The sequence below is a fragment of the Suillus clintonianus genome (assembly GCF_016758775.1).
Source record: "Suillus clintonianus strain FC179 chromosome Unknown DEU56scaffold_84, whole genome shotgun sequence".
Lineage (NCBI taxonomy): Eukaryota > Fungi > Basidiomycota > Agaricomycetes > Boletales > Suillaceae > Suillus > Suillus clintonianus.
This window is the reverse complement of record NW_024539308.1, coordinates 1-24008: the sequence shown is the minus strand read 5'-3', so window position 1 is coordinate 24008 and position 24008 is coordinate 1. Positions and strand designations below refer to the sequence as shown.

The window sequence follows — 24008 nt, the reverse complement described above, 5'->3', positions numbered from 1 at the left end:
TTGGGCGAGCTGTCTGACGCGTGTTCGCCTCAAGACTTTGGAAACCGAAGTCAAACCGAAGTTGACACGGCCAGTCGCGATTGAATTCCCTCACTTGGCCCGAACCCTCAACCAACCACAACAAAATGAGCTCTAAGAAAGAGAAGCCCATCCACTCTCTGATCGCGGGTACGACTGCTGGAGCAATTGAAGCGTGAGCAAAGTGATTCCCACTGCCAGAGGTATTGCTCATCTTCAGAAGATAGATTCGTGACATACCCCACTGAGTTCGTGAAGACCCGGTCACAGTTTGGTGGACAGGTGGGTGATTCGTTTCTTCCGTTGTGAAAACTGACTGGTGTGTTGCTTTCTTTGACCAGCGAGAGTCGCCCTTGACTATCATCCGCTCGACTTTACGCGACAAGGGTGTAACGGGTCTGTATTCGGGTTGTTTGGCACTCGTGATAGGCAATTCAGTCAAGGCTGGCGTTCGATTCGTGAGCTATGACCACTTCAAGAGCATGCTTGCAGACGCGGAGGTAAGTTTTCTCGGGCAACGAGAAAAGGAACTGGCTGAACATATTTGAAGGGCAATGTCAGTGCGCCTAGAAGTCTAGTGGGTATGTGAGCTCGGTGTGGGGAATGCATTTCTCTGATGATGAAAATAGCTGGTCTTGGAGCTGGTGTGATGGAGGCTATCATTGCTGTTACCCCTTCAGAGACTATCAAGTATGCACAGTCTTCTTCTTGCTCTCCTAATCTCATTCTTGTCCTTTGTCACTTCAGGACCAAAATGATCGATGATGCCAAACGTCCAAATCCGCAATATCGCGGTCTTGCTCATGGAACGATGTCTATAATTCGACAGGATGGCATACTCGGCATATATCGAGGGCTATTTCCTGTTGTAAGTGTTTCTGACGTGCATATGACATCTATTTTTTAATAGTGAACCCCAATTCCAGATGATGCGTCAAGGAGCAAACTCTGCAGTACGCTTCACGACATACACGACACTCAAACAGTTTGTTCAGGGAACCACGCGACCAGGGCGACAGCTGCCTCCAGGAATCACGTTTGCAATTGGTGCGGTAGCTGGTCTGGTGACAGTCTATACGACACAACCGCTGGAGTGAGCACTGTCCCTGTACGTGCTGATGAGAGCTTATTGTTTTCCACAATCACAGCGTGATCAAGACGCGGATGCAGTCGCTATCAGCGCGCCAGCAGTACCGTAACTCTTTCCACTGTGGATATCGGATCCTGACTGAGGAGGGAATCTTCCGGTTTTGGACTGGCACAACGCCACGACTGGCCAGATTAGTAGTGCGTTGATTTTATCGTCTGACATTGAAGTCATTCAAATTTTGCTTCTGTAGATCAGTGGAGGCCTCGTGTTCACGGTATATGAGAAGATTATCAGTGTCATCGGTGGTCGAGAGCAGGAGTAGCGGTCCACACAAAATGTTCTCGAACTAAGTATGTCATCACCAACGTACTCCTCGCGAGCGCGATATGAATGTCTGAATGTGCGGGCGGTCTTCCATGCCACATCAGCCTCATCTTTTACAACCTTACAGTGATTCATGAGCAGATTGTACAGGGTACAAGTGACAGTAAGTGCTAGCACACCAGGCTCAATACCAGCGATGCTCCCACGCATAGTCACAGTCCCTCAAAGCTAAAGTTCACTCTCTGAGTCAGTCATGAAGTCCGTAAAGTTTCTTCTTTTTCTTTTCTTTTTTTTCTCTCTGTATTTTCTTCCTTAGTAGTCATAATTTGGAAAAATCCCGATTCGAGTTTATGATGTACCGTATATATGTATGCGTCACTCGAACCTCCGTTATTTACCCTCGAGGATCCGGTACATAATGTACATAATTTATCTGACATACAAGACAGAAATCTCGCCCAATTCATACACCGTCGTCTAAATCATACACCATCATTCAATTCTTCAAGTGCTTCTTCCGCTTCTGTCCTCGGTAGGAATGAATGGCGAGCCCAGGGGTGAGGGGTGGTAATTAGATAGGATTAAGCGCTCGCGTGTAACTCATCTTCGTACAAGCCTTGCGATTCCATGGATGTCGACAATCACAGCAGTGTCTGGGGTGAAGGTATTATTGACAATGGGCGGGATGAAGTCATTAGGGGGCGGGAAGTACGGGGGCGCGGTCTGGGGAGGATAGCCAGCCAGCGAACTCGCGTCAAGCCATGAGGTTCCATGGATGTCGACAAGCGCACCAGTGAATGGGGTGAAGGTGTTATTTCCAATGGGCTGGCCATTAGGGAGCGGGAAGGAGTTCTCCGGTGGAAAGTGGTCATGGAGCGGGATATTGCCCTGCGGCATAAGGAAGCCATTGTGCGCGATGTAGCCCTGCGGCGACATTGTTCCCGTTGCCCCAGCGGTACTAGGGACAGCAGAATATGTCGAGGCAGCGAATGCGATAGGGGCATGTGTTTGCTGCAATCATGACGGTGTGTTCTGTGTCGTTGCACTGGATTGCTGCGTGGTATGAATATTGGAAGGTCGAGGCAAGCTCGTAGCTGGCTTCTTTCTCGCGTGATAGTTCCTCTGCAAGAGGAATCAGACAGAAGAATAGAGAAAGGAAAAAAAAACATACAGGTTTTCCCGCTGTGTGGAACCTCGAATACTGGTGGTTCTTGCAACTCGTCGTCTGATCCTTAAGACAAGTCAGTGCTCTGGGAATTGGGAACCTTTGAGAACGGAAGAAAGTAGAATGGATCATTGGGTACCAAGTCTAGTCTCAGCTTGCTGTTTCCTCTTGGGAGATTCGCCAATTACATTCAAGTTGTTACTGGAGTCAGAAAGGTAAGCTGAACTTCAACATTTCTGTTCTGTGCTTAGACATCGACTTGATTGACGCCGCGTGATTGCTCAAGCGCTCCGAGTCAGAGGCTCACAGTCAAGCTGTACAGTAATTACATAACAATTGACATATGATCACATACGTAATTTTCCACATCCCATTTTAGGTAGCAGAGCACCATCATGATGGCCAGTGCTTCACCGGAGGGCACCAACTGGGTGACTGCTTCAAGCAAATGTGCTACAGTGAAGAGACGGCCCAGGGCAGCCTGTGGAAGGCCCACTGTTCTCGGAGTCTCCCGCCGCTGATTTGATTTTATATTGTGAATCTGATTAGTACATACATGGTCACGATTGTGGACGCACCTTGAGTGCCACAGCGGAGTCCACATTCCGTGTGGGGGGTATTTATTCTCTTTACACCTCTTTCCATCTTTCCCTCCACTTGTATCTACCTACTCATGGAGAACATCACCCCCCCTGCCCTCGATAGTCAGCAGATGCCCAAGCAATATCCTGCGGGCAATCCAGCTAAACAACAGGCTCGCGTGCCCGAGCAATACCCTGTGGGCAACCCGGCTGAAGAACAGCGGATGCCCGAGCAATATCCTGCGGCCAAACCGGGCGAGCCTTCTGGCCCTCAAAGGGCGTTAGTTCGAACATATGCCCAATACTTAGACTCTGTGGGCAAACCGGACGAGCCTTCTGGCCCTCAAACGACGTTAGTTCGAACATATGCCGAATACTTAGACTCTGTGGGCAAACCGGGCGAGCCTTCTGCCCCTCAAACGACGTTAGTTCGAACATATGCGCAATACTTTTGATAATATTTGATAGGAATAGCTATCGATATATGCATCTCCGACACTTGTTATACCAGTGTCATGAGTATGGAATTGATCTATGTACATACTTTATATCGCATCTGGTGCAAAGAACACCATTATCGCCCGTACTTATATGGTTGTCCTTTACCGTTTCATATTTGAAATATTACATGCCTTCCTCCCCCCAGTCTCAGTTGACGAACAATACACCATCCTTGGCCGCTGGACCACTGATCCTCGAAGTCTGGGGCTCTTAGCCTCCGCCTGCAAATTCACAGTATTCTCCATCCCCGCCTTCAAATTCTCTTTCATTTGTAACACTCGCCTTAGGATGTTGTTCCTCATCGATGACAGTCTTCATTACCTCTCCAATGGATTCGTTCTGACTTCACCAAAGCACGCTTCCTATCATAAAACTGATTTCGTGATTCAAACCTGTGTCTAGCACAGACGCAGCTCGAAAGGTTGGACGCGCGCTCCGGGCTGGAAATTCTCTACTCGGGAACGGTGGCACGGAGTCGCCTTTCTGACCCGGAAACTTGGAGTGTATGGATAGGAAGAACGGTGGTATCAAGGACTGTAAGAACACACGTTTGGTACAGAAATGACTCCCAAGTGAGTTCAAGTAACTTAGGGAGTGAGCGTCGTGACTGATACCGCACTTGTCATACTAGTAGAGGCTATTAAACGACCCACCTTCCGAATCCCTGGCGCCTGCTTTCAATCGCAGCTTAACGGAATCTTCATTGTCACGGGAATTTGGCCAGGGTAAGCGACCCCTTGAGATTCTTTGACTTGCTTTATTTTCAGCTTGTACGAGGCCTTCTTCAAGCTCACGGACCTCCTTTTGATGGTACAGCAGGCAGTAGCAAGACATGCTTTGACAAAAAATAAACAGCATCAGCATTGTCCCGACGGACCCGACCGCCGTGGTCGACTCTTCCGAGTCACGACAGTCACAGAAGATTTCATGCGCTGCTCCTGCACGACGATCAGCCTGTTCATGGAGGGCGAACCGGTGACATGGACAGCTGGCACCTCGCTTTTCGTCATGTTTTGCGTCGGACTTGCTAGCGTCAACCGTGACATCTTACGAGGTGGAGGGAGAGGGAGTCATGAGCCATGGGCCATGGGCCATGAGTGTATTTAGTCCTCTATGATAAATTATGCTATGTTGCACTATCAGATAGTGCACGGATTTACAGAAAAAATTGGCCCTGATCTACCCTTGGAAAATCAGGAACCCCGCCAGGGCCTGAGACTGAACACTTTTAGCATGCCTGCACACCTCGTTCTACATCGATCCTGACTTGATCCTGATGTTGTAACCGCTATGCCAAATCATTCGAACGAGATCTCGTGCTGTGGATGCGAAGTCCAACATACACAATCTTCGAACGCCGTACTGACCTGTACGCAGTTTTCGTTGGCATGCGTATCCCAAATACTTATGATAAGACGCGGCGCGCAAATGAATGGTGCGGTATCGTTGAAGAGCTCTGCGAGACTCATCACCGGTGTCTGTGCGTGTATGCGTTAGCTAAACTCTGTAGGATCATGGTAGTATCACACCGGAATGCTAGCCCATAATATGTCCAAGAAGACTTGGTTTGCCAGATTCCTAGTGGGATTCAGTTATCACTTTCAAGAGGGCCTACTAGACGAAGGGGAACTCACAGGACGAAGTATATGATATGACATCGAACAATTAGTAGTACATAGATATTGGGCCTCATTTTGATTTCCTTCCGTTCTTTTAGGTGTTTCACAAGGAAGGAAGCTGAGAGAACAACTAGGAAAATATCATAGCAAATGATGGGGATGGAGGCATATATCGCAGGCATAGGTCCTATGTTGAAGGAAGGGGCGCAGTACTTGACGTTCGCAGTGATTACTTCTTTCACTATGCAACCAGACGTCAGTTTGCATAGAATCCGATCTAAGTAGAAATTCACCTGAGAACGCTGAGGGTCGACTATATAAAAAGATGTCCATCCCTATGGAGAGGGCGACAATAGGCAAGAACAGCCCCACCAGAACATAAAGTACGCGTTTAGATTGGTCGCACAGGATGTAAAGACGCCAGATAAGAACGACTGTGAATGCTCAATCGATATGCGTTTTTATATGCAAGAATGTGGGACCGGCCTTCAGCGAAGCAAAAATATGCAGAAAAGCCCCAACCCCGAACCAAAACGGCAAGAGGGTAGCCTATTTCAATTGCATGATGAGCAAAACCAGTTCAGGTTGAATATGGCACGCTCACAGCTAAATAAGAGGTCAATAACTATTTCAATAGTTGTACAAAGATCTTGTGACGTACGACTAAAACCATCTCAATTAGGAACACCTTAAAGATAGCAGGTATAGATACACTCACTGATTCAGGCATATACACCAAACCTCCCCCTAATGCTAGTCAGCTAATGATGTCTCGGTTAGCATAGCGTTACATACAGCAGCCGCAAAGCCTATGGTCAGTGTCAACATAGAATGAAGGACAAGACGACTACGACATACAGTGCAACGAAAAGACCAAAATATCGGACCTGGCATAGCAGAAAATGAACGACCATAAAACACCTTGGCAGGGCAGAGCTCACGATAAGGTAAAGGCACGACATCGGTGACCACTGTCTTTCCTGTATCATTGTCAGTCAGGCTCTGGGTTGGAGTCATTTTGCAGATAAAGGGTTGAGCGCTGACCCAAACAAACATGACCTGCACCGATCATGACGATAAGTACTCGATCAATAGAAAAGGAGCCTTTTGGTACCTCTTTCTCGAACAGAAACACTAGGTAATACTAGGCTCAGTGAGGGTTATGAAGGTTATCGAAGGTCACTGACAGTACTCGTAGCATATCAGGGTAATGGTTACTACTGGAACCAATATTCAGCACGATAGTTCGTTCACAAATCAGATAAAAGGAGCCGACAAACCAGATACGTTGTTATTCCAGCGGAGACTAGCGATGACTTCTTGTTCTGACATCACAGTGGAGATCGAACGGAGAAATCAGAGGGAAGGAGGTGGTGTTCGTTAATTATTGACTTACTATTAATATGCTGATAAGCCCTTGGCTCGTCCAGTGCTCTTACATTGGCCAGCGCCAATCTCCTGTCGGTTGCCATGAATCACTGTTAACGATCAAATCGATCACACTGCCAGTTTCACTGCACGTTATGTTCTTGTGGTGAATATGTGTCTCCTAAATAAGTATGACAGCGGCATGTAACCCCTACCTAAAATTACACAACCTCCTGCAGGGCTAACGAAGAGGTCCAGATGGGAGCGCTTGACGCCTCTTGACGCTCGTACAGTAGTACTGATCAAATAGGCACTTAACCGACTTTGAGAGCATGATCATGAGAGAGTACTAAGTACTTTGTTAATGGAAAGGACTCAACCGCAGAGCGCCGCGGTTGAATCAGCGAAGGTATTTTTGCTGTTGTTCTTAAACTTTTGGTGGCGGTGCTACGTCAGCTTGCATAGGAAAGCTCTTGCAATGCTCTCGGTATGATGGTATTCTCGTTCTTTAGTTCACCCGGGTCTCACTACGCCACAGGTGCAAAACAGCAATTTATGCAAGTACTCGCACGTCTATTTCTTGTGTCCGTCTCACTCTACTTCACCAACAGTGCGACCGTGATCATCAGAAGAAATCTTGGCCGGTACATAAGACAACATGTTTCCCAGCGGTCTTTTGAAATATCTCTTTCGAGATCACGGACTGGGACTTGCTACTGCTCTTCGCCACCAAGAGATATCTCTGTAGCATTTTCAGGGCTGTAGATTCTTGACAACCTGCATAAAACATGTCTAACTTGCTTCTGACCCTTATTTCGTCGAGTGGTGGGAACTTCGAAGCGATTCAAAACGCATCCAATCATTGGACAATTATGGACAAATTTACATAACATACATTAACCTTTCATGCGTGAACGGTTTGAACCCTCATCTGGGCATCAGCACAGAGAGAAGCCCTCGATCATGATGCTGATGCTAATTGCTCAACTATCGTACCCATATCGACATCGGCAGAACCTTGCTCAACTGAAGTACCCGTATCGACATCGGCAGAACCTTGCTCCTTTAAAGAATCAGAAATTGTGACCTCCGTCGCAAGATCTTCTGTTTCATGAGCAAGTTTATCTGCATCCGTTTCCATCTCTGCCAAGGCGCGTCTGAAAGCAACGTGTTCTTATGGAACATGTGAGGGATGAGAAGAGGACCTACTGGAAAGCTTCCCGACATTGTTTCTTAATCCTGTGTGTTTTCCACTTTTGGACCGTCGAAGTTGGGGAAAGTAGCGAAGCGTCGACCCCTAATGAGCGAATTAGCAGTGGCAGACACGAAACTCTGTGAGCACCTACCATCATCCTCACCCAATAATAACATATGGCCAATGGTAACCCATGTCCTGTTTGAATAGGTATCAGCTAAATTCGACTGTTAATTGTCGGAGGTTTACCAAGACGATGTGGGGTCAAAAAATTGTACAATATGACGCGAATTATCTCGAGGCTTCTTCTTCCTGACGTCTTCCGGAATCTTTGGGTCATCTGGTTCCCAAACAACTGCAGGCCACCATGGATACGTGTCTAAATGGAGTCACATCAGCATCAGACTGTCAGGCTCTATTCATCAAGGTCTGACCTGCTTTAGCCCAAACTAACAATAACAAATGTCATTAAACGTGAATCGGTGCAGCTATGGCTATTAGCTGACGTACCAAGGGTGCCACCTTCTAACTGTTTTCCCGGTTCAAGTACAACGAGCGCTGGTCCTGAGGTAATGAGCATGGCTGGCGCGCGTTGCACTTGACGCGTTGTGGTTGGTTGTTCTTCAGGTTTTGTCTTGGATGTAGTCTTCTTCACAGGCCTCTCATCAGTATCACTGTCCAGCTCGCTTAGAGAAGATAAATCGGATGCGTCATTTTGAGTGGTCCCGACATCGGGTTTGGGGGTCTCGGCTTTGGCTTGCGGAATGCGACCGCAGTGGTCGACTCTTCCAAGTCACGACATTCACAGAAGATTTCATGCGCTGCTCCTGCACGACGATCAGCCTGTTCATGGAGGGTGAACCGGTCACAGCTGGCACCTCGCTTTCGTCATGTTTTGCGTCGGACTTGCTAGCGTCAACCGTGACATCTTACGAACCTAGAAAGGAAATCATCGTGGTCCAATGCGCTCAATCCATTCGGTGCACTGACAGTACTAGATCCCAGATCTTGTCTAACAATGATGGCCTGTGATTCAGATTTGAGCGCTTTTCACGCCTCCGCGAGTCCAGGTGCGTGGCCTCTGCGTATGTGTTGGTCTAGCAGGGGTGCCACTGGGGAGCGGGCATGCGTAAAAGCATGTAGCAGTAGGCAGCAGGACGTCCCTCAACTTACATAATGATTTATGATTTTTAAGTTGACGGTTAATCCCCTCAGATGCACACAGTCACCGCTCCGAGCTACCACGAACCATTCATCATGCATCGTGAACCACAACTGGCATGACAGAAGACGCAGCCTGAGTCTGACCAAGTGTCTATGTGTATCCAAGCCGCATAAGTGGCCAGTACTGCCAGTCGGAGCACTAGTACGTGGATTACGCGGCAACCGGAGGAGATTTTTCACCAGCCTTTGACTCAAGGAATGAATCGCTTCCTCATGGTGAGGTAGTAAATCAACCTGTGACTGCTCCACTTACTATTGTCTCTTCTATATCCCCGCCGCCCTCGATGGACTCGCTATAGATGTTTGATACATACACAAAGTGCATCTACTCGTCGCAGGCCCTGCAGCGTGCCAGCGCAACGACATAGCGGCGACGAATGACACTGACGTTCTGTCGCCTTGATGCTTTTGACAAAGTGTCTCTCCTTATTCGTAAGTAATTCATGTATTGCCTTGAATCTTGAAACGAGATAGAGCCGTGACTGAGGAGGCAATCTTCCGGTTTTGGATTGGAAGCAGGAGTGGCGGTTCACGCAGGATGTTCTCGAACTCAGTCTCTTATCACCAACGTACTTACCCCTCGAGAGCGCGATATGGATATCAAAATCTGCGGGCCGTCCTCCACACCACATCAGCCTTATCTTTCGGATCATGGCATAATTCACGAGCAGATATTACAGGATACAAGCAAGCTACGGCAAGTGCAGTTTCAAAGTTAAAGTTCTCTTTCCGAGTCAATCAGGATTCTGGCAAGCTTCGTCATTTCCTCCCACTGCCTCTTCTCATTGTCCGCGACCCCCGTTCCAGAAGCTTCAACAGATTGTACTGCATCTACAAACTTGTCCATTTCCTGCTTAGCCTGAGTAACGGTGCCGCCAGGCGAGTATATGTCCGGCAAGTGCTCATGGGAGAATCGTCCAATCCAATACCTGAAGTAATGCTTATAAGCCACGCATAGGAAATCTCAGACAAGCCCATTAATACTTGGAGTTCTCGTAGTCGGGCTCACGCCTATGGGCGATGGAGTGCATGTGATCAGCATAGGGGTTGCCTTCTTGGGTTTGTGTAATCTCGTGACAGCCATTGAAATTATCATTGAGCAGGTGGAGGACTCGTATCGCCATCAACGGAGGCTTCTAAGCACCTTGGATTTGAATACTTACCAGCCTTGACATTGGGACCAGCTGGCAGCTGGTTGATCTGAGCTGTTAGATCCTGGTGCCATATGTTCTTCGCCGTGAGGGGAGCGGGAGGTGAACGAGCAAAGAGGGTCTGCACCACGGGCGACGACCAGAGTTCTGAGTTAGCCATCGTAATTCACTCGAAAACCTTTGAAGAGGAGAGTTGATTATATGGGGCTGTGACAGTGGGAAGACTTCATATACGTTGCGATAGTCTTGGGTCATGCGACTTTCATTCAATAGGGGCCGGCGTTGCCGTCTAGCACCTTGCTTGATTGGAGCGGACTTTCTGGGCTTTTCTTACCTTCAATCTCAGTTGTTTTCAATGTCTTATCTCTACTGCCTCTTGCTGCTTTTATGGTGAATCTTTATTCATGTGACCTTCATTTTAACCACTGCAGCAGAAATCGCGCAGCTTGAAGTTCAGCAAATCGTCGAATAGCATTTAACGAATTGCTCCAATTTCGCTAGCCTCCATTCAAGATTTCCTGTACGATCAATTGTTCAATGTAATTACTTAAAGTATTCGCACACGTACGCTCTTGTTGACAGGGTTTTCGACCGATCATCAAAACAAAGCCCTCCTCTACGAGTCGGGGAAGCGTGGTCCAGCATAGATAAGTCGAGATCACGTGACTTCTCGCACTGAAAGTCCAACAACTCGCTTCGTTTACGCTTTTGCCTTCTTGAATCTTTTGTGTATTATTGCACAGGTATTATTCATGGTAAGCTGCGCCAGAGCATAATCGAGTCCCATGGAGATCGACATGGATGTATACGTTTGTTGAACGTGACCGTCGGTTCAGAACTGAAATTGTTGTTATTTAACGATGTTTGTATAATAGTATTTGGCTGCTCTAGTCCCGATTTCGAGGCATATGACCTTTGCAAGCAAGGTGATATTCTCGTGATCCTCAATCCAGATTCTACAGAAATCACTTCGAAAACACTACTGGCACAGTCCAATGTCCAATGTCCTGCTTCTGAGAGCTGCTACCCAAGACAACCCAGATCGATATGAAGATGCCTTCAGGTCTCGCGGATACCATCCAATATCAGTTCCTGTACTAGAGACCGTCATAGTTGGCCGCGAGGAGCTAGCACGCAGGTTGAGCATCGGTCCAGAGAATCAGAGCCTATCTGGAGTCATAATAACGAGCCAGAGAGCCGTCGAGGCATGGTCCGAGGCTGCCCGTTCACTGATCATTGCTGAAAACGACACACTTCTCAAGGATGAATCTGGTATGATCTATTGGTTGAACGCGTCACATCGACCTCACGACCAGACAGACTGGTGGTCTGTGCCGTTCTATGCAGTTGGAGAAGCTACATCGGTCGCGCTTCGTGATCTTTGTGAGAAGATTCCTCTGTATTCACCCAGAGATATTCGGGGTGGTTCAGAGACGGGGACTGCAGAACGCCTTGCAGCATTTATACTCAAGGATCTTCCCTCGGACGGGACAAACAGAAAACTTCTGTACCTCACTGGAGATAAAAATCGTGACACGTTACCGAAGCTTCTGGAGTCGGCTGGTGTTGCATTAGACCCTCTCCAGGTCTATGCCACAAAAGGTTCATCCACATTTCCTCACGATTTATCGCTTGCCTTGCAACGTGTCAAAGGAAAGTATTTCGCTGCCTTATATTTGCAGCACTTTTGAGATTTATTACAGGAGAGGGATTCTCCTGGGGATGGGTCGTCTACTTCGCCCCTTCAGTAGCTGAATTCGTGACTCCAGTCTTACGGAATCACTTCGTCCTGCCTACGGTCAATTCGAGCACGGAGAAGCGCGGCCAACTTGCAGAACATCATCACTTAGTCAAAGTTGCTACGATAGGACCCACCACGGAATCCTTTCTCAAACAGATTTTGAAGTTGTCGGTCGCAGTAACCGCGAGAAATCCCAAGGCAGATGATCTTGCTGATGCGGTCCTTCAACATGATGAGGCAGAATAACAACGCAGTCCCCTTCATCGCTCCATGTATACCTATCATCGCTTGTCACTACTGCAGAACATGCTAAGTACATATGCCACTGCCAGAGCCCCGTTCACTCTTCACACAATCACACGGAACTGACAGATGTTACGAAACTTTACGAAAAACCTTACGAATTGTCGGGCACCAATTTCAATGCAATTTGCCCAGTCTACCAACACGGTGACAACCTTACTACACACATTCTTTTGCACCACGTTCTTTACTCTACGCTCTACGTACTCCTCAACCTGAAGGCAGCGTAAAGCTGGTTCTTACACTGTCACGACATGAACTCTCCTCTGCTGAGACAGGAATATGGCGTCTCGTCGACTAGCTTGCTGCCTCCCAGGGAGCATGCTGGTCGTTCCAGGTCGTCGTCGACAGCGAGCGAGTATGGCATGGGATTTGCGGGACCAAGCAGGTCTGCAAGTCCAACGTATGAAGTAAGCTTCAGAGATAATACCCAGTGTCCTTGGTTGATTAAACGTGCGGATAGAATTCGCTTGCCGACAAAGTATGTCAACGCTCTTCCCCATAACCTGTGCTATTGATGACATCTGTCTGCAGTATGCCTTGCAACTCAATCCCGAAGACTGGGGCGCGAGCGCCCTGCATGCAGGCACGCCAGAACCAGATGATTACCTTCACACTCCGGACCCAAAGCGTGATCTTAAGAGTGACAAGGGAGGTCACATTTTCACTGCGCGAGGGATTGCGAACCTGGGATGCCTATTTTTCTTAGTCGTTTTGATGTTCATGTTATTGTAAGTTGTGCCACTGCACAAACATTCTTGTACTAATATTCCTCCGATAGCCTCGGTAAGTTGGTGCATCTTACTATCAGACGCATGCAGCACTCAGCAGCTGATATGGTCGGGTGAAGTGTTTCCCATCTACAGTCACCTATCCAGGAAGAAACCAACTCCTCAAGGTGGATTCAATCTTGGCGGCACCAATGCAACGGGGCAGATTCCATCTATGCCTGGCAACCGTGGCGTCATAGACGTCGATACTCCGAAGGAAGCCTACACCAAGGCATCGTACATGAACCCAAACGATATGTGGGACCTCGTTTTCTCTGACGAGTTTCAGGTTGAAGGACGGTCATTTTATCCTGGAGACGATCCATACTGGGAAGCTCCAAGCCTGCACTACTGGGGCACGGTTAGTCAAGGTCGTCCACATAGATGCTATAAGACTGAAAAAAATTCACAGAATGATTTGGAATGGTACGATCCCAGCCAAGTAACAACGAAAGGAGGCGCATTGCAACTCACGTTGGCAAAGGCCGATCCTGCTTCAAACCACAATCTTACATATAAGTCGGCCATGGTAAGCCAAGATTCTCTCCTCGTGGCACGCTGAGGGATGCAGTGTTTCGTAGGTCCAAACATGGTAACGAGTCTGATGCTATGTTGCGTTCGACGCTAATGAGTGCCTAAAGGAATAAATTCTGTTTCACAGGCGGCCTCATCGAGAGTGAGATACGCATATGTTTTTTACTGTTGATGTCTACTGATCACTGAGACGTAGCTTCTGTTATTCTACCGGGATCCAACAATGTCCAGTAAGTAGACTGTCATAAGGCAATCGTGTTCTGCTGAACAAGTGCTATCAAAGTGGTCTTTGGCCTGCTGTGTGAGTTTGTGCGTTTTCAGAAACGAGAAAGTGATTAATGGTTTCTATCAAGCTGGACAATGGGAAATCTAGGTTCGTCTATTGTTGTCTCAATGCTTTGGTTTTTAAAACTATCACCGAAGGTCGTGCAGGCTTCGGGGCTACTTTAGAAGGATTGGTAAGTGAGTCACTATCGAGGGGGCCGTATAAATCAGAATATTTCAGTGGCCATATTCATACGACAGTTGTGACGTCGGCACATTGCCGAATCAAACTTATCCGGGGACATCCAAGCCGCTCGCCGCTCTTCAAAATGGTGATCCTTCTCATGGTGACGTCTTGGTCAGTTCACTGCATAAATTTCGATCTTCATTGATCTCACATATTTTACAGTCATTTTTGCCTGGTCAACGGCTGTCTGCCTGTACTTGCCCTGGTGAATCACACCCCGGTCCAGTCCGTGCAAATGGCGATTATGTCGGTCGTTCCGCGCCGGAGATCGATATCTTTGAAGCGACGGTCGATAGTGGGATTGGCAAGGTTCGCCTACTCTAAGTTCCAATCGGCGTTGACTCACAAATTCATGAAGGTTTCTCAATCAGTACAATGGGCTCCATTCAACGTAGGTCTGGATTGTGAATGACCGGGCTGTTACTGACTCTCTTAGGCGGGATACATATGGCTGAACACCTCCGACAATTTGAAGATTTATGATTCAGACATCACTGTCCTAAACCCTTACCACGGAGGTATGTGCTCCTTCTGCATGGCGAATTTGTGCCTTACAGCTGTGTTGTAGGGGCGTATCAACAGACTACTAGTGGTCTTTCGCTTACGGACCAAGATTGCTATGAGCTTGACAAGGGTTGCTACAGCATCTATGGGTTTGAATACAAACCGGGGTTTGCAGATGTCCAACCACAATCCATGCTTAGTGCTTATATTTACTCCAGGTTCGACGCCGGATACATCACTTGGATCAGTAGCGGCGAGGCCGTCTGGACAATTTACTCTGGTGGACTTGGACCCGATACTGAGACCGAGATTGGTGCCCGTCTCATTTCTCAGGAGCCCATGGTATAACAACCTCTCTCGCAGCAAGCATGAAATAACTGACCACACTGTAGTATATCATTGCCAACCTTGGATTTTCACTCAATTTCGGAGGGATTGATTTCGAGAACCTCCAGTTCCCTGCGACCATGTTGATTGATTATATTCGCGTTTATCAGCCTTCAAATGCGCACAATATTGGGTGTGATCCCCCGGAATTCCCGACCGCCACTTACATCGAGACGTAAGCCGTAATCCAAACTAAGACATCCGGGGTCTGCTAAATATTTTCCAGATACAAGGAAGCTTATACTAACTTTAATCTCACTGGGTGGAGCTCCCCCAGCTTTAATCAGACAGTACCTAAGAATAGATTGAACGGAGGGTGCTGAGCACTTGTCCAAGCCATACGTGCATTTACGGCGTGCAGGTTATTGGGATTTCGCTTATTTCATTGCATATCTTTCTTTCACCACAAACATTTTACTGGTCATTCTTGCACATGGGGACTTTGCACATCATAACCTTGCACATATCTGCATTACGCATTACCATTCACACTTATAACAATAGATGACGATGTCATTTATTCATTTGGTCGTTTTACGCTAACATGATCGTTGATTTTTGATCACGTGAAGAATCGCGTCACGGTCAGCCGCTAGCTTATTAGGTTCGACCTTTATCGACCGCACTACATAGTGTCATATTTACCACCATCCCCTCACAGCTACTTCACACTCTTTGAACTTACAACGCGGATTATTTTGGTAATGCCTGCTGTCTCACGAAAGCGAAAATCTCGCGCCCGGTCTGGATCAAAGCCATACGAGCGGCGAGTTGCTTTCCCACATTCTTCCAGTCCTGCCCTTTCCGATAATCAGAACGGTGACGAGTGCCCTCCATCACCAATCTTAGACACGGCGGACAAACCTGGATTTCCCACATATACCCAGTACAAACGCCTAGAGACCGGATACCTGGAGTCGCTGTCCCCGCGAAAGCGTGATAAGGCCCTCATATCTCAGTGCATGTTCGACAAGATCTGGGATGTGCTACACCAACCGGACGCATGCACTGTTGGGACACCACAGTTTCGCTTCTGGGTCCGCAAGATGTTCACGCTCAGTACACCCGACGCAGAAGATGACGGCGAGGTACCAGTTGTCATCCTCCATGAGAACAGGCCAGTCGCCGTTCAGGAGCAGCTATATGAACTCTTCTGTTACTGCCACGAAGAGTCCAACCACGGCGGTCGGGACAAAACTTGCGCTATCATCCGCCAGCACTACTCATGGGTCCCAAAAGAGCTTACTGCACAGTTCGTCAAAGCTTGTCCTACATGTACCTTCAAACGAAGCGGCAACCCGGAGCTTATCGCACTAGTCCAGGAGAAGATGACCTCTCACGAGCTGAAGGAGGAGCAACTTGAAGAATCCAAAGGTTCGCTGTGCCGGCTGGGTTCCCCTGAAACAGGCTGGCGGTTTCCCGGAGGTCCACTCGATAAAATTGGAAATGTCGCTGTTTCCCTCGACACTTCAAACTGCTCTCCATCCACCCCTTCGCCGTCCTTGCACTTGCGAAATTCCTCTAAGCTATTATTGCGTCCCCCACCACCCTTGCTTGATTCCCCCCTGCAAGACCTCAGCGACATACATTTGAGGCAAATTCGCGTCGGCTCCTCGCGCGGAGGCTTGCACCCTTTGACCTTGGACATCGCTAGTCTGCGTAGTCATTCTAATGCAAAGCCAGGGGACCTACCGTCTCTGGCAGATATTTACCGGGACAACACGAGTGATGACCAGTACAGGTTGACCGCTCTGTGGCCCGAAAACATCTCGGACTCGCTCCCCCCTGAACTGCAGCGTCTTCAACTGTCGAGCCCCGTTTGTACCCAGATCATACAACTCAACCAAATCGATCCGGTTCTGCTGGCTGGAGAGGAGAAAAACAACAAAAAAAGAGAGGGCTGTATGGGCGAAGTATCTCCCCTGTCACCCTATTCGCCGTTGGGCTTCACCATGTCGCCTAACCTCATGTTCTCGCCGTCTCCTGTGACTCCCGAGGAGCGACAACGTCATGGTCTGTATGGAGATTGGACACCGCAAAGCCCAGAAATCAGTCCAGCACCTTCTCGATTGCGGTTCGGCAATATGTCAACGTGCCTGACACCAACGTCCAATTTTGCCACGACGGGCAGCAGGTCAATTCCAGACTCCGAACACCATATCTTGCCCGACACCCTTTTGCCACCATTGTCACCCCCGGTTACGCCATTCAGTAGTGCTTCATATCCGCCTGCCGAGGAGGGAGAATTCGGAGATTAATTGCCGAGAGGAACCTGACGATGATGTAGATGAATCTCAATTATGTATGTTGCAGGAATTAGGTACACCATACATTCCTTCGAGGAGACTGGTCTGGATCAACGTTGCATTCACATAATAATGTCTTGTTAGCCCCACCAGAGTACATCAATTCGCGGTGGAAACGAACCACCCTAAGCATGATCATCCGGTTGCTGTTGGGCAGATGTCATTCGGACGTGGATATGTAGTGGCTATTTGACAGCTTTGAAGGTGACAGGGGGGGACTTTGTATCCATTTCACTGAGGCTTCGAACGTCAGGCGCTTGGTACCTCCGTGAGCACCGCAGTGACCGATCTGCGCTTGCACCGGCATCCGACCGCTTCTTCAACTGTAAGTCCACGAACGATACCATTGTTGCTCTTGCTACTGTGATGAAGATTAGCTCATTTAGTCTTGCGGACCCTTGGCAGGCAACTACGCATGGCGGAGCATGGTCCCATGGATAACACGCGCAGGCCTCAATTCACATAATGGATTAGCTTAGACATAACAGTGATGGGACATAGTGTTGTGAATACATACGTAGACATGATTATGCTGTGCGTGAATGCTGAAGAAAAAGGCAACATCACTATCTGGGGCATATCACAGGAGAAGGTTGAAATAAATGCCCACTTGTCCACAGTACTTTCTTTTGGCAAACGTTTCCGTCCAGCAAAGACACGTGGGATATGCGATGACCGACAAAACATGGAGCAAGTCAACTCGTTAAGCTTGAAAACGTTGCTCTTGTCGGTACGGTAGCTAACTTATCATGAAAAATCCATGTCATACTTCCTGACCTTTTCGCAGAAGTTATGCAGCATCTTGTAGCGCTTACTACCTGATACCTTGATGTACCGCCGTTTTTTATCTTTTCGTAAGTTGGATGCAGCTGTCGTTGAACGAGATAGCGTACTTGACATACCGATGGTGATTTGAATAGTACCAGGATGTAAAAGAGATGAGGTTGATGTGGCGTGGAAGACCGTCCGCACATTCAGACATTCATATCGCGCTCATGAGGAGTACGTTGGTGGTGGCATACTTGGTTCGAGATAACATCTTGTGTGGATCGCTACTCCTGCTCCCGACCACCGATGACACTAATGATCTTCTCATAGACCGTGAACACGAGGCCTCCGCTGATCTACAGAAGCAAAAATTGAATGACTTCAATATCACACGATGAAATCAACGCACTACTAATCTAGTCAGTCGTGGCGTTGTGCCAGTCCAAAACCGGAAGATTCCCTCCTCAGTCAAGATCCTATATCCACAGTGGAAAGAGTTACGGTACTGCTGGCGCGCTGATAGCGACTGCATCCGCGTCTTGATCACGCTGTGATTGTAGAAAACAATAAGCACTCATCAGCACGTACAGGGACAGTGCTTACTCCAGCGGTTGTGTCGTATAGACTGTCACCAAACCAGCTACTGCACCGATTGCAAACGTGATTCCTGGAGGCAGCTGTCGCCCTGGTCGCGTGGTTCCCTGAATAAACAGTTTGAGTCTCCCGTATATCGCGAAACGTATAGCAGATGTTGATCCTTGACGCATGATCTAGGGTTCGCTATTAGAAAACACATTATATACACATCAGAAACACTCACAACGGGAAAGACCCCTCGATATATGCCGAGAATGCCTTCCTGTCGAATTATAGACATCGTTCCATGAGCAAGACCGCGATATTGCGGATTTGGACGTTTAGAATCATCGATCATTTTGGTCCTGAAGTGACAAAGGACAAGAATGAGATTAACAGAACAAGAAGAAGCCTATGCATACTTGATAGTCTCTGAAGGGGTAACAGCAAAGATAGCCTCCATCACACCAGCTCCAAGACCAGCTATTTTCATCGTCAGAGAAATTCATTCCCCACACCGAGCTCACATACCCACTAGACTTCTAGGCGCACTGACATTGCCCTTCGAATATGCTCAGCCAATTCGCTTTCTCGGTGTTCGACAAAAATTACCTCCGCATCTGCGAGCATGCTCTTGAAGTGGTCATAGCTCACGAACCGAACACCAGCCTTGACTGAATTGCCTATCACGAGTGCCAAACAACCCGAATACAGACCCGTTACACCCTTTTCGCGTAAAGTCGAGCGGATGATAGTCAAAGGTGGCTCTCGCTGGTCAAGCAATACACCAGTCAGTTTTCATGCTGGGAGAAAAGGATGACCCACCTGTCCACCAAACTGTGACCGGGTCTTCACGAACTCAGTGGGGTATGTCACGAATCTATCTTCTGAATATGAGCAATACCTCTGGCAGTGGGATTCACTTTGCTGACGCTTCAATTGCTCCAGCAGTCGCACCCGCGATCAGAGAGTGGATGGGCTTCTCTTTCTTAGAGCCCATGTTGTTGTGCTTGAAGGTTCGGACCAAGTGAGGGAATCCAATCGTGACTGGCTGTGTCAAGCATCATGTGCTTTGGTTTGACTTCGATTTGAGGCGAGTGAGATATCTTTAACCATTCATCGCGGAGTTGAAAATGAATGTGGGCGAGTCAAATCGACAAACGATAAAGATTTTGTTTGGCTAGGTAAATCAGAAGAGCGCTGAGCTTTTCCGACTGATGGATTGACGACACGTCTATGAGTTCCCGAGATTTGCGCTGCCAAACATTAACATTTCGACAGGACATCCCAGAGATCATCTCTTACTACTTCCAGTGACGAAGAAACTGCCAATTTGTTTTTTTTCGTATCATGGACACTGCATCGTCGGTGATCCACTTGGGTTATGGGGACCTCAAACTGAACAAAGACCAGTTGGATGATGTAGGATGAGAGTATTGGGCTCGACAGTGAATATACATGAATGCGGACTTGTTTGGTAGCAGGGCGATGCCGAAAGTGGCATATTGTCTGAAAAGAGAGTTGGGCGCTTGATCTACACAGCCAGTGCTGAACCTGTGAAGAATTACGAGAAGCAAGGAAGACGTACCTGTAGAGCTTGAAGAACGACGTTCCTTCCTCCCTCCTTGACTCTGAATCAAACAAAACGCCCACTCCGTCGCAGCTTTGATACCGAATTCGTCTTTTGTGTACGTCTGGTGACTCTGATCAAGGGAGTGATAGATTCGTGCGGCATTTTATTTGATGTTGAGAGCTGCAATTGTACCGCGTCCATTAATAGGTGAGCCTCCGAACAAAAATCATGGCGTGCCCAGCCCCTGCGAAGCAAGCAACGTCAGCGACAAAGCCTCGCCAAAAGATAAAAGGACGCACTGGTGGCCATGGCATGACAGGCGTGCTACGCCTACCCGATAAACAGCGGACCGTCACTTGTTCATGGGATGGCCAATTCGAATCTGGAACTTGGAGAAGAGCATGCAGGTCGGAGAGGAATGGGAGGACAAAGAAAAGGGAATGCAAGTCATAGCATTGTCACCAGACAGCAAGACGGTAGTAAGCAGCTGGAGTCAGGATGGCGCAGTGAGATTGTGGGACATCGACACTGGCAAGGTCACCAAAAAATGGACGGGGCATACAAAGGCAGTACTGGTGTCTGTGTGCTGGAGTCCAGGCGGAGGGCGAGTAGTGAGTGGATCTCATGATGGAATGTTCAGATTGTGGGATATCGAGAGTGGCGGGACAATATTGGGACCAAGAAAGACAGGACATTCGTACATGTTCAAGGTTTGCTACTCACCCCATGCCAAGATGATTGCCACCCACCGGTACGGGCGCAACCTCAAATTTGGGATGCAAACACAGGCGAATTGCTCAAAACACTCCCAGGAATTCATTGGTGCCTAACATGGATCTTGGCTGGAAAGACACTCATCACTGGGGAGTCCACTCCATCACGAAATTTGATACGGCCACCTTGACTCAGATCGCGGTTTTTGAGTCAAACAACTGGACTGATACCATCTCACTATGAGTCATCTCCTAAAGAGCGCGTCATCGCATGCACATCACTCGGCGACAACACAGTACAACTGTGGAACCTCGAAAACAATCAACTCATTGGAACACCACTCCGCCATGAAGACCACCTGAACTGCGCGACATTTTCTGCAGATGGAAAGCCACTCGTCGTTGGCTGCAATGATAATCACATGTACATTTGGGATGTGTCTGTTGTGGTCAGAAACGCTGGCCTTGACAACTTTCTGTCAGAAAATGTATGTTCAATCTCATCACACTGACAATAAGTTCGCTCATCCTCCTAGAAGGTATGTTGCATCCAGTACATTTGAAACCCTCCCACACTGATTCGTTCATCACAAAACACCGTCAATAAGCCATTATCAAAAGTATGTCGCATGTTCCTTAGAAGTTCATTGCTTCAAACATCTACATCCTAGACTTATGCTACACGACGACGACCCCCAGCAATCCAAGACGCTCGTCGAATACCTCAAGCATTCTTTGACGATACACGAAATGTATGTGATTTCATCTGTATAATGGGAGAGTCCCACTTGACAGAACTCTTAGTTCTCTACATCCCGCAGTGTTCCATCTCACGGGCGACGTGACCGTCATACCATATCATCACACCAACTTTTCCTTGGTCGCTTACACTCCTTCTGGCACCGCCGCCCTTATCCACACGACGACTGAGCCTGATACCCAATCTCGACCTCCCCTCAGCATGGCTCAAAACTTTGTCTCTGGCATACTAAGCAGACGAAATGGATCCGACACCGAGTTACAAGAGCCACCTGTGGTTGAGGTTCCATGCACAAGCGGCAAGCCTGTAAATTTTTGCTTCTCGGTTCTTGTCTATTCACTGACCCTCATGCAGAGGAACTATCACGCAAGAAAGAAGTCGGCTGCTAGCTCCTCTCGGCCTCCTAACCCCCATGCCACGCAGCAATCCAGTTCAGCGACACAGAACGCACGATCATCGCAGCAACCACCTGCCCCTACTGCTACCTCGACACTTTCTACGGCCGCTGGTACCGTTGGGGCAGCGGGAACACTCTCAGATCCTCATATCATCGTAAGACACGCCACATGGTTTTGCGTTTGTGTGAACGAGATTTTCCATCTTCTCGCTTCCGTTGCCGGTGTGCAGACGCTGTCCGCTTTTCAGCAAAATTCTTGCTTCATTGAACATGGCGGGGATGGGTTCCCGAAGAAGACAAGTGTGTAACCCACATCTTCGCGACTACCTTGCCGAGCGTCAATGTTAGGGAACAGTTCCTAAGGAGCTGCCGCGGTGAGACGATCACTGCTGAACCCATCACTGGACTGCTCCTCAATGTAGGAGCAGCTCGTGTTCTCTCACTCACGCTCGTAATAATACTCTGCACGTCCCCGCATGATACGAGCAGTCATCAGCACCAAATTATCAAACGCACCCAAGTCTCAGGTCGACGAGGCCCTCTACTGTTGCAAATCGCTGGTCTCATCCGCCATCCATGCTACTGGCAGTACTTCGCTACGACGCCTGGCACGTCCATTGTATACTTGCTATCTATCTGAAAATGTCGAAACCGGGGAACTTGGGGTTCTGGGGTGCTGGCCTAGCAGGTTCTTCAAGGGCGCCGTTAAGCTGCGATTGAAAGCAGGTCCCAGGGATTCGGAAGGTGGGTCGTTTAATAGCCTCTACTAGTATGACAAGTGCGGTATCAGCCACGACGCTTACTCCCTAAGTTACTTGAACTCACTTGGGAGTCATTTATGTACCAAACGTGTGTTCTTACAGTCCTTGATACCACCGTTCTTCCTATCCATACATTCCAAGTTTCCGGGTCAGAAAGGCGACTCCGTGCCACCGTTCCCGAGTAGAGAATTTCCAGCCCAGAGCGCGCGTCCAACCTTTTTTTTTTTTTTTTTTTTTTTTTTTTTAATTCCTGATTTTTGTCTTTGAGAGTATCTCTATGTAAGACAGTTCTATCTAGTCTTGGGGGCTCCTGTGCCCCCCCGCACCTCTAGATCCATGAATGCCCCGGTGTGAGGCTTGCCTCCACCGGTCCGCCGTTCCCGCCGCGCGTTTTTAGACATGCGATCTAACGAAGGAGAGGTGACTTTATATGAGTCGCGCGATGAAGTATCTGATTAAGTATGGGTCGTCTGGACACGTTCTCGATCACCGAGGCGATTGGTATAGGAATCTATTTGAATGCAAAAAAGGGATAAAGAAAGGTCTTTTGAGTGACGAAAAGATGGTTTCTGAAGAGTTTTGACTGATTTCATGAGAGGATTTGATTCCGTATGAGCGAGTGAATATGGGGGTGTTTTAAGATTATTTGGGGGTTTGTACGCTTGGATTAGATGTTGAGGTAGTGTTGTAATGTCGTGATGTCGTGGTGTGCGATTGTGTTCGTTTGATACTGTGTGCGTGGGGTTTGATCTGCGATGGGGTGTCTGTCAGTCTGCTCGTTTCGGTAGCATGGTGATTTCACCGAATGTGGTTTTCATTCTTCCAGTTGCGTTTATGTATTGTACAAGGTGCGGTGTGGCTTCGCTGTCTGTTAATAGATATGGGATGGATGTTGCTTTTCTTCCTAGCGCTCGAACGAGTGTGTGACGCTCTTGGCGGTATTGAGGGCATGTTAACAAGTAGTGGTGTACATTTTCTTCTGTGCGTGGACAATGGGGGCATGACAGGCTATAATGTCATTTTAATGCACAGGAATAGGCTAATTAGCAGAGTTTTGTAATGCAACAGCGTTGCTAGACGCGTATGCATTAACCACCATCCTAATGCAGAATGTAATGCATTACTGATGCATCACTTTAGTTGGTGATGCATCACCTCCTACTACCCT

General features: G+C 48.1%; 11 protein-coding genes across 11 annotated transcripts; 5 read left to right on the top strand and 6 right to left on the bottom strand.

The window, feature by feature from the left end:
* Positions 1-9: 9 nt before the first annotated feature.
* DEU56DRAFT_824029 (mitochondrial carrier domain-containing protein) lies at positions 10-1786 on the top strand. The gene is made up of 9 exons (XM_041354236.1): positions 10-193; positions 246-300; positions 360-518; positions 569-599; positions 648-708; positions 766-886; positions 945-1111; positions 1167-1305; positions 1359-1786. Exons 1-9 carry the CDS (start codon positions 126-128, stop codon positions 1428-1430), a joined length of 873 nt encoding a protein of 290 aa, XP_041204681.1. The 5' UTR covers positions 10-125; the 3' UTR covers positions 1431-1786.
* On the bottom strand, positions 1787-2911 carry DEU56DRAFT_824028 (uncharacterized protein). The gene has a single exon (XM_041354235.1). It carries the CDS (start codon positions 2599-2601, stop codon positions 2074-2076), a length of 528 nt encoding a protein of 175 aa, XP_041204680.1. The 5' UTR covers positions 2602-2911; the 3' UTR covers positions 1787-2073.
* A 359-nt stretch (positions 2912-3270) lies between these two features.
* On the top strand, positions 3271-4900 carry DEU56DRAFT_961176 (uncharacterized protein; the record flags this gene model as incomplete). Its single annotated transcript, XM_041359335.1, has 6 exons — positions 3271-3602; positions 3647-3714; positions 3825-3950; positions 4082-4251; positions 4367-4404; positions 4447-4900. The coding sequence occupies 6 exons, from the start codon at positions 3271-3273 to the stop codon at positions 4784-4786; spliced, it is 1074 nt and encodes a 357-aa protein (XP_041204679.1). The 3' UTR covers positions 4787-4900.
* Positions 4710-6359, bottom strand: DEU56DRAFT_824019 (uncharacterized protein). Its single transcript, XM_041354234.1, has 8 exons — positions 6343-6359; positions 6240-6278; positions 6125-6185; positions 5956-6051; positions 5592-5732; positions 5314-5539; positions 5209-5257; positions 4710-5157 (listed from the first exon to the last, which is right to left on the bottom strand). Exons 1-8 carry the CDS (start codon positions 6352-6354, stop codon positions 4978-4980), a joined length of 804 nt encoding a protein of 267 aa, XP_041204678.1. The 5' UTR covers positions 6355-6359; the 3' UTR covers positions 4710-4977.
* Positions 6360-7488: 1129 nt separating this feature from the next.
* Positions 7489-8533, bottom strand: DEU56DRAFT_563406 (uncharacterized protein). The gene is made up of 6 exons (XM_041346825.1): positions 8372-8533; positions 8296-8310; positions 8111-8240; positions 8013-8059; positions 7876-7963; positions 7489-7823 (listed from the first exon to the last, which is right to left on the bottom strand). Exons 1-6 carry the CDS (start codon positions 8439-8441, stop codon positions 7628-7630), a joined length of 546 nt encoding a protein of 181 aa, XP_041204677.1. The 5' UTR covers positions 8442-8533; the 3' UTR covers positions 7489-7627.
* Positions 8534-9800: 1267 nt separating this feature from the next.
* DEU56DRAFT_873025 (uncharacterized protein) lies at positions 9801-10396 on the bottom strand (the record flags this gene model as incomplete). Its single annotated transcript, XM_041355826.1, has 3 exons — positions 9801-10014; positions 10070-10196; positions 10249-10396. 3 exons carry the CDS (start codon positions 10394-10396, stop codon positions 9801-9803), a joined length of 489 nt encoding a protein of 162 aa, XP_041204676.1.
* Positions 10397-11231: 835 nt separating this feature from the next.
* On the top strand, positions 11232-12603 carry DEU56DRAFT_961156 (tetrapyrrole biosynthesis, uroporphyrinogen III synthase; the record flags this gene model as incomplete). The annotated part of the gene is made up of 3 exons (XM_041359334.1): positions 11232-11508; positions 11557-11880; positions 11940-12603. 3 exons carry the CDS (start codon positions 11232-11234, stop codon positions 12221-12223), a joined length of 885 nt encoding a protein of 294 aa, XP_041204675.1. The 3' UTR covers positions 12224-12603.
* A 160-nt stretch (positions 12604-12763) lies between these two features.
* DEU56DRAFT_743491 (glycoside hydrolase family 16 protein) lies at positions 12764-15309 on the top strand (the record flags this gene model as incomplete). Its single annotated transcript, XM_041349011.1, has 17 exons — positions 12764-12991; positions 13109-13411; positions 13463-13579; positions 13632-13642; positions 13692-13726; positions 13781-13814; positions 13868-13885; positions 13938-13957; positions 14008-14042; positions 14090-14206; positions 14258-14404; positions 14454-14486; positions 14532-14613; positions 14664-14766; positions 14818-14941; positions 14992-15161; positions 15213-15309. 17 exons carry the CDS (start codon positions 12764-12766, stop codon positions 15307-15309), a joined length of 1674 nt encoding a protein of 557 aa, XP_041204674.1.
* A 381-nt stretch (positions 15310-15690) lies between these two features.
* Positions 15691-16284, top strand: DEU56DRAFT_743473 (uncharacterized protein; the record flags this gene model as incomplete). The annotated part of the gene is made up of 1 exon (XM_041349009.1): positions 15691-16284. A coding segment is annotated over one exon (594 nt), but the record flags the coding sequence as incomplete, so codon positions are not given.
* Positions 16285-18225: 1941 nt separating this feature from the next.
* DEU56DRAFT_823973 (mitochondrial carrier domain-containing protein) lies at positions 18226-19726 on the bottom strand. Its single transcript, XM_041354233.1, is given in 10 exon segments — positions 18226-18416; positions 18470-18608; positions 18664-18830; positions 18881-19001; positions 19059-19119; positions 19168-19198; positions 19249-19407; positions 19462-19516; positions 19569-19696; positions 19707-19726. 9 exon segments carry the CDS (start codon positions 19634-19636, stop codon positions 18345-18347), a joined length of 873 nt encoding a protein of 290 aa, XP_041204672.1. The 5' UTR covers positions 19637-19696; positions 19707-19726; the 3' UTR covers positions 18226-18344.
* A 3914-nt stretch (positions 19727-23640) lies between these two features.
* Positions 23641-23841, bottom strand: DEU56DRAFT_714724 (uncharacterized protein; the record flags this gene model as incomplete). The annotated part of the gene is made up of 1 exon (XM_041347565.1): positions 23641-23841. A coding segment is annotated over one exon (201 nt), but the record flags the coding sequence as incomplete, so codon positions are not given.
* Positions 23842-24008: the final 167 nt, after the last annotated feature.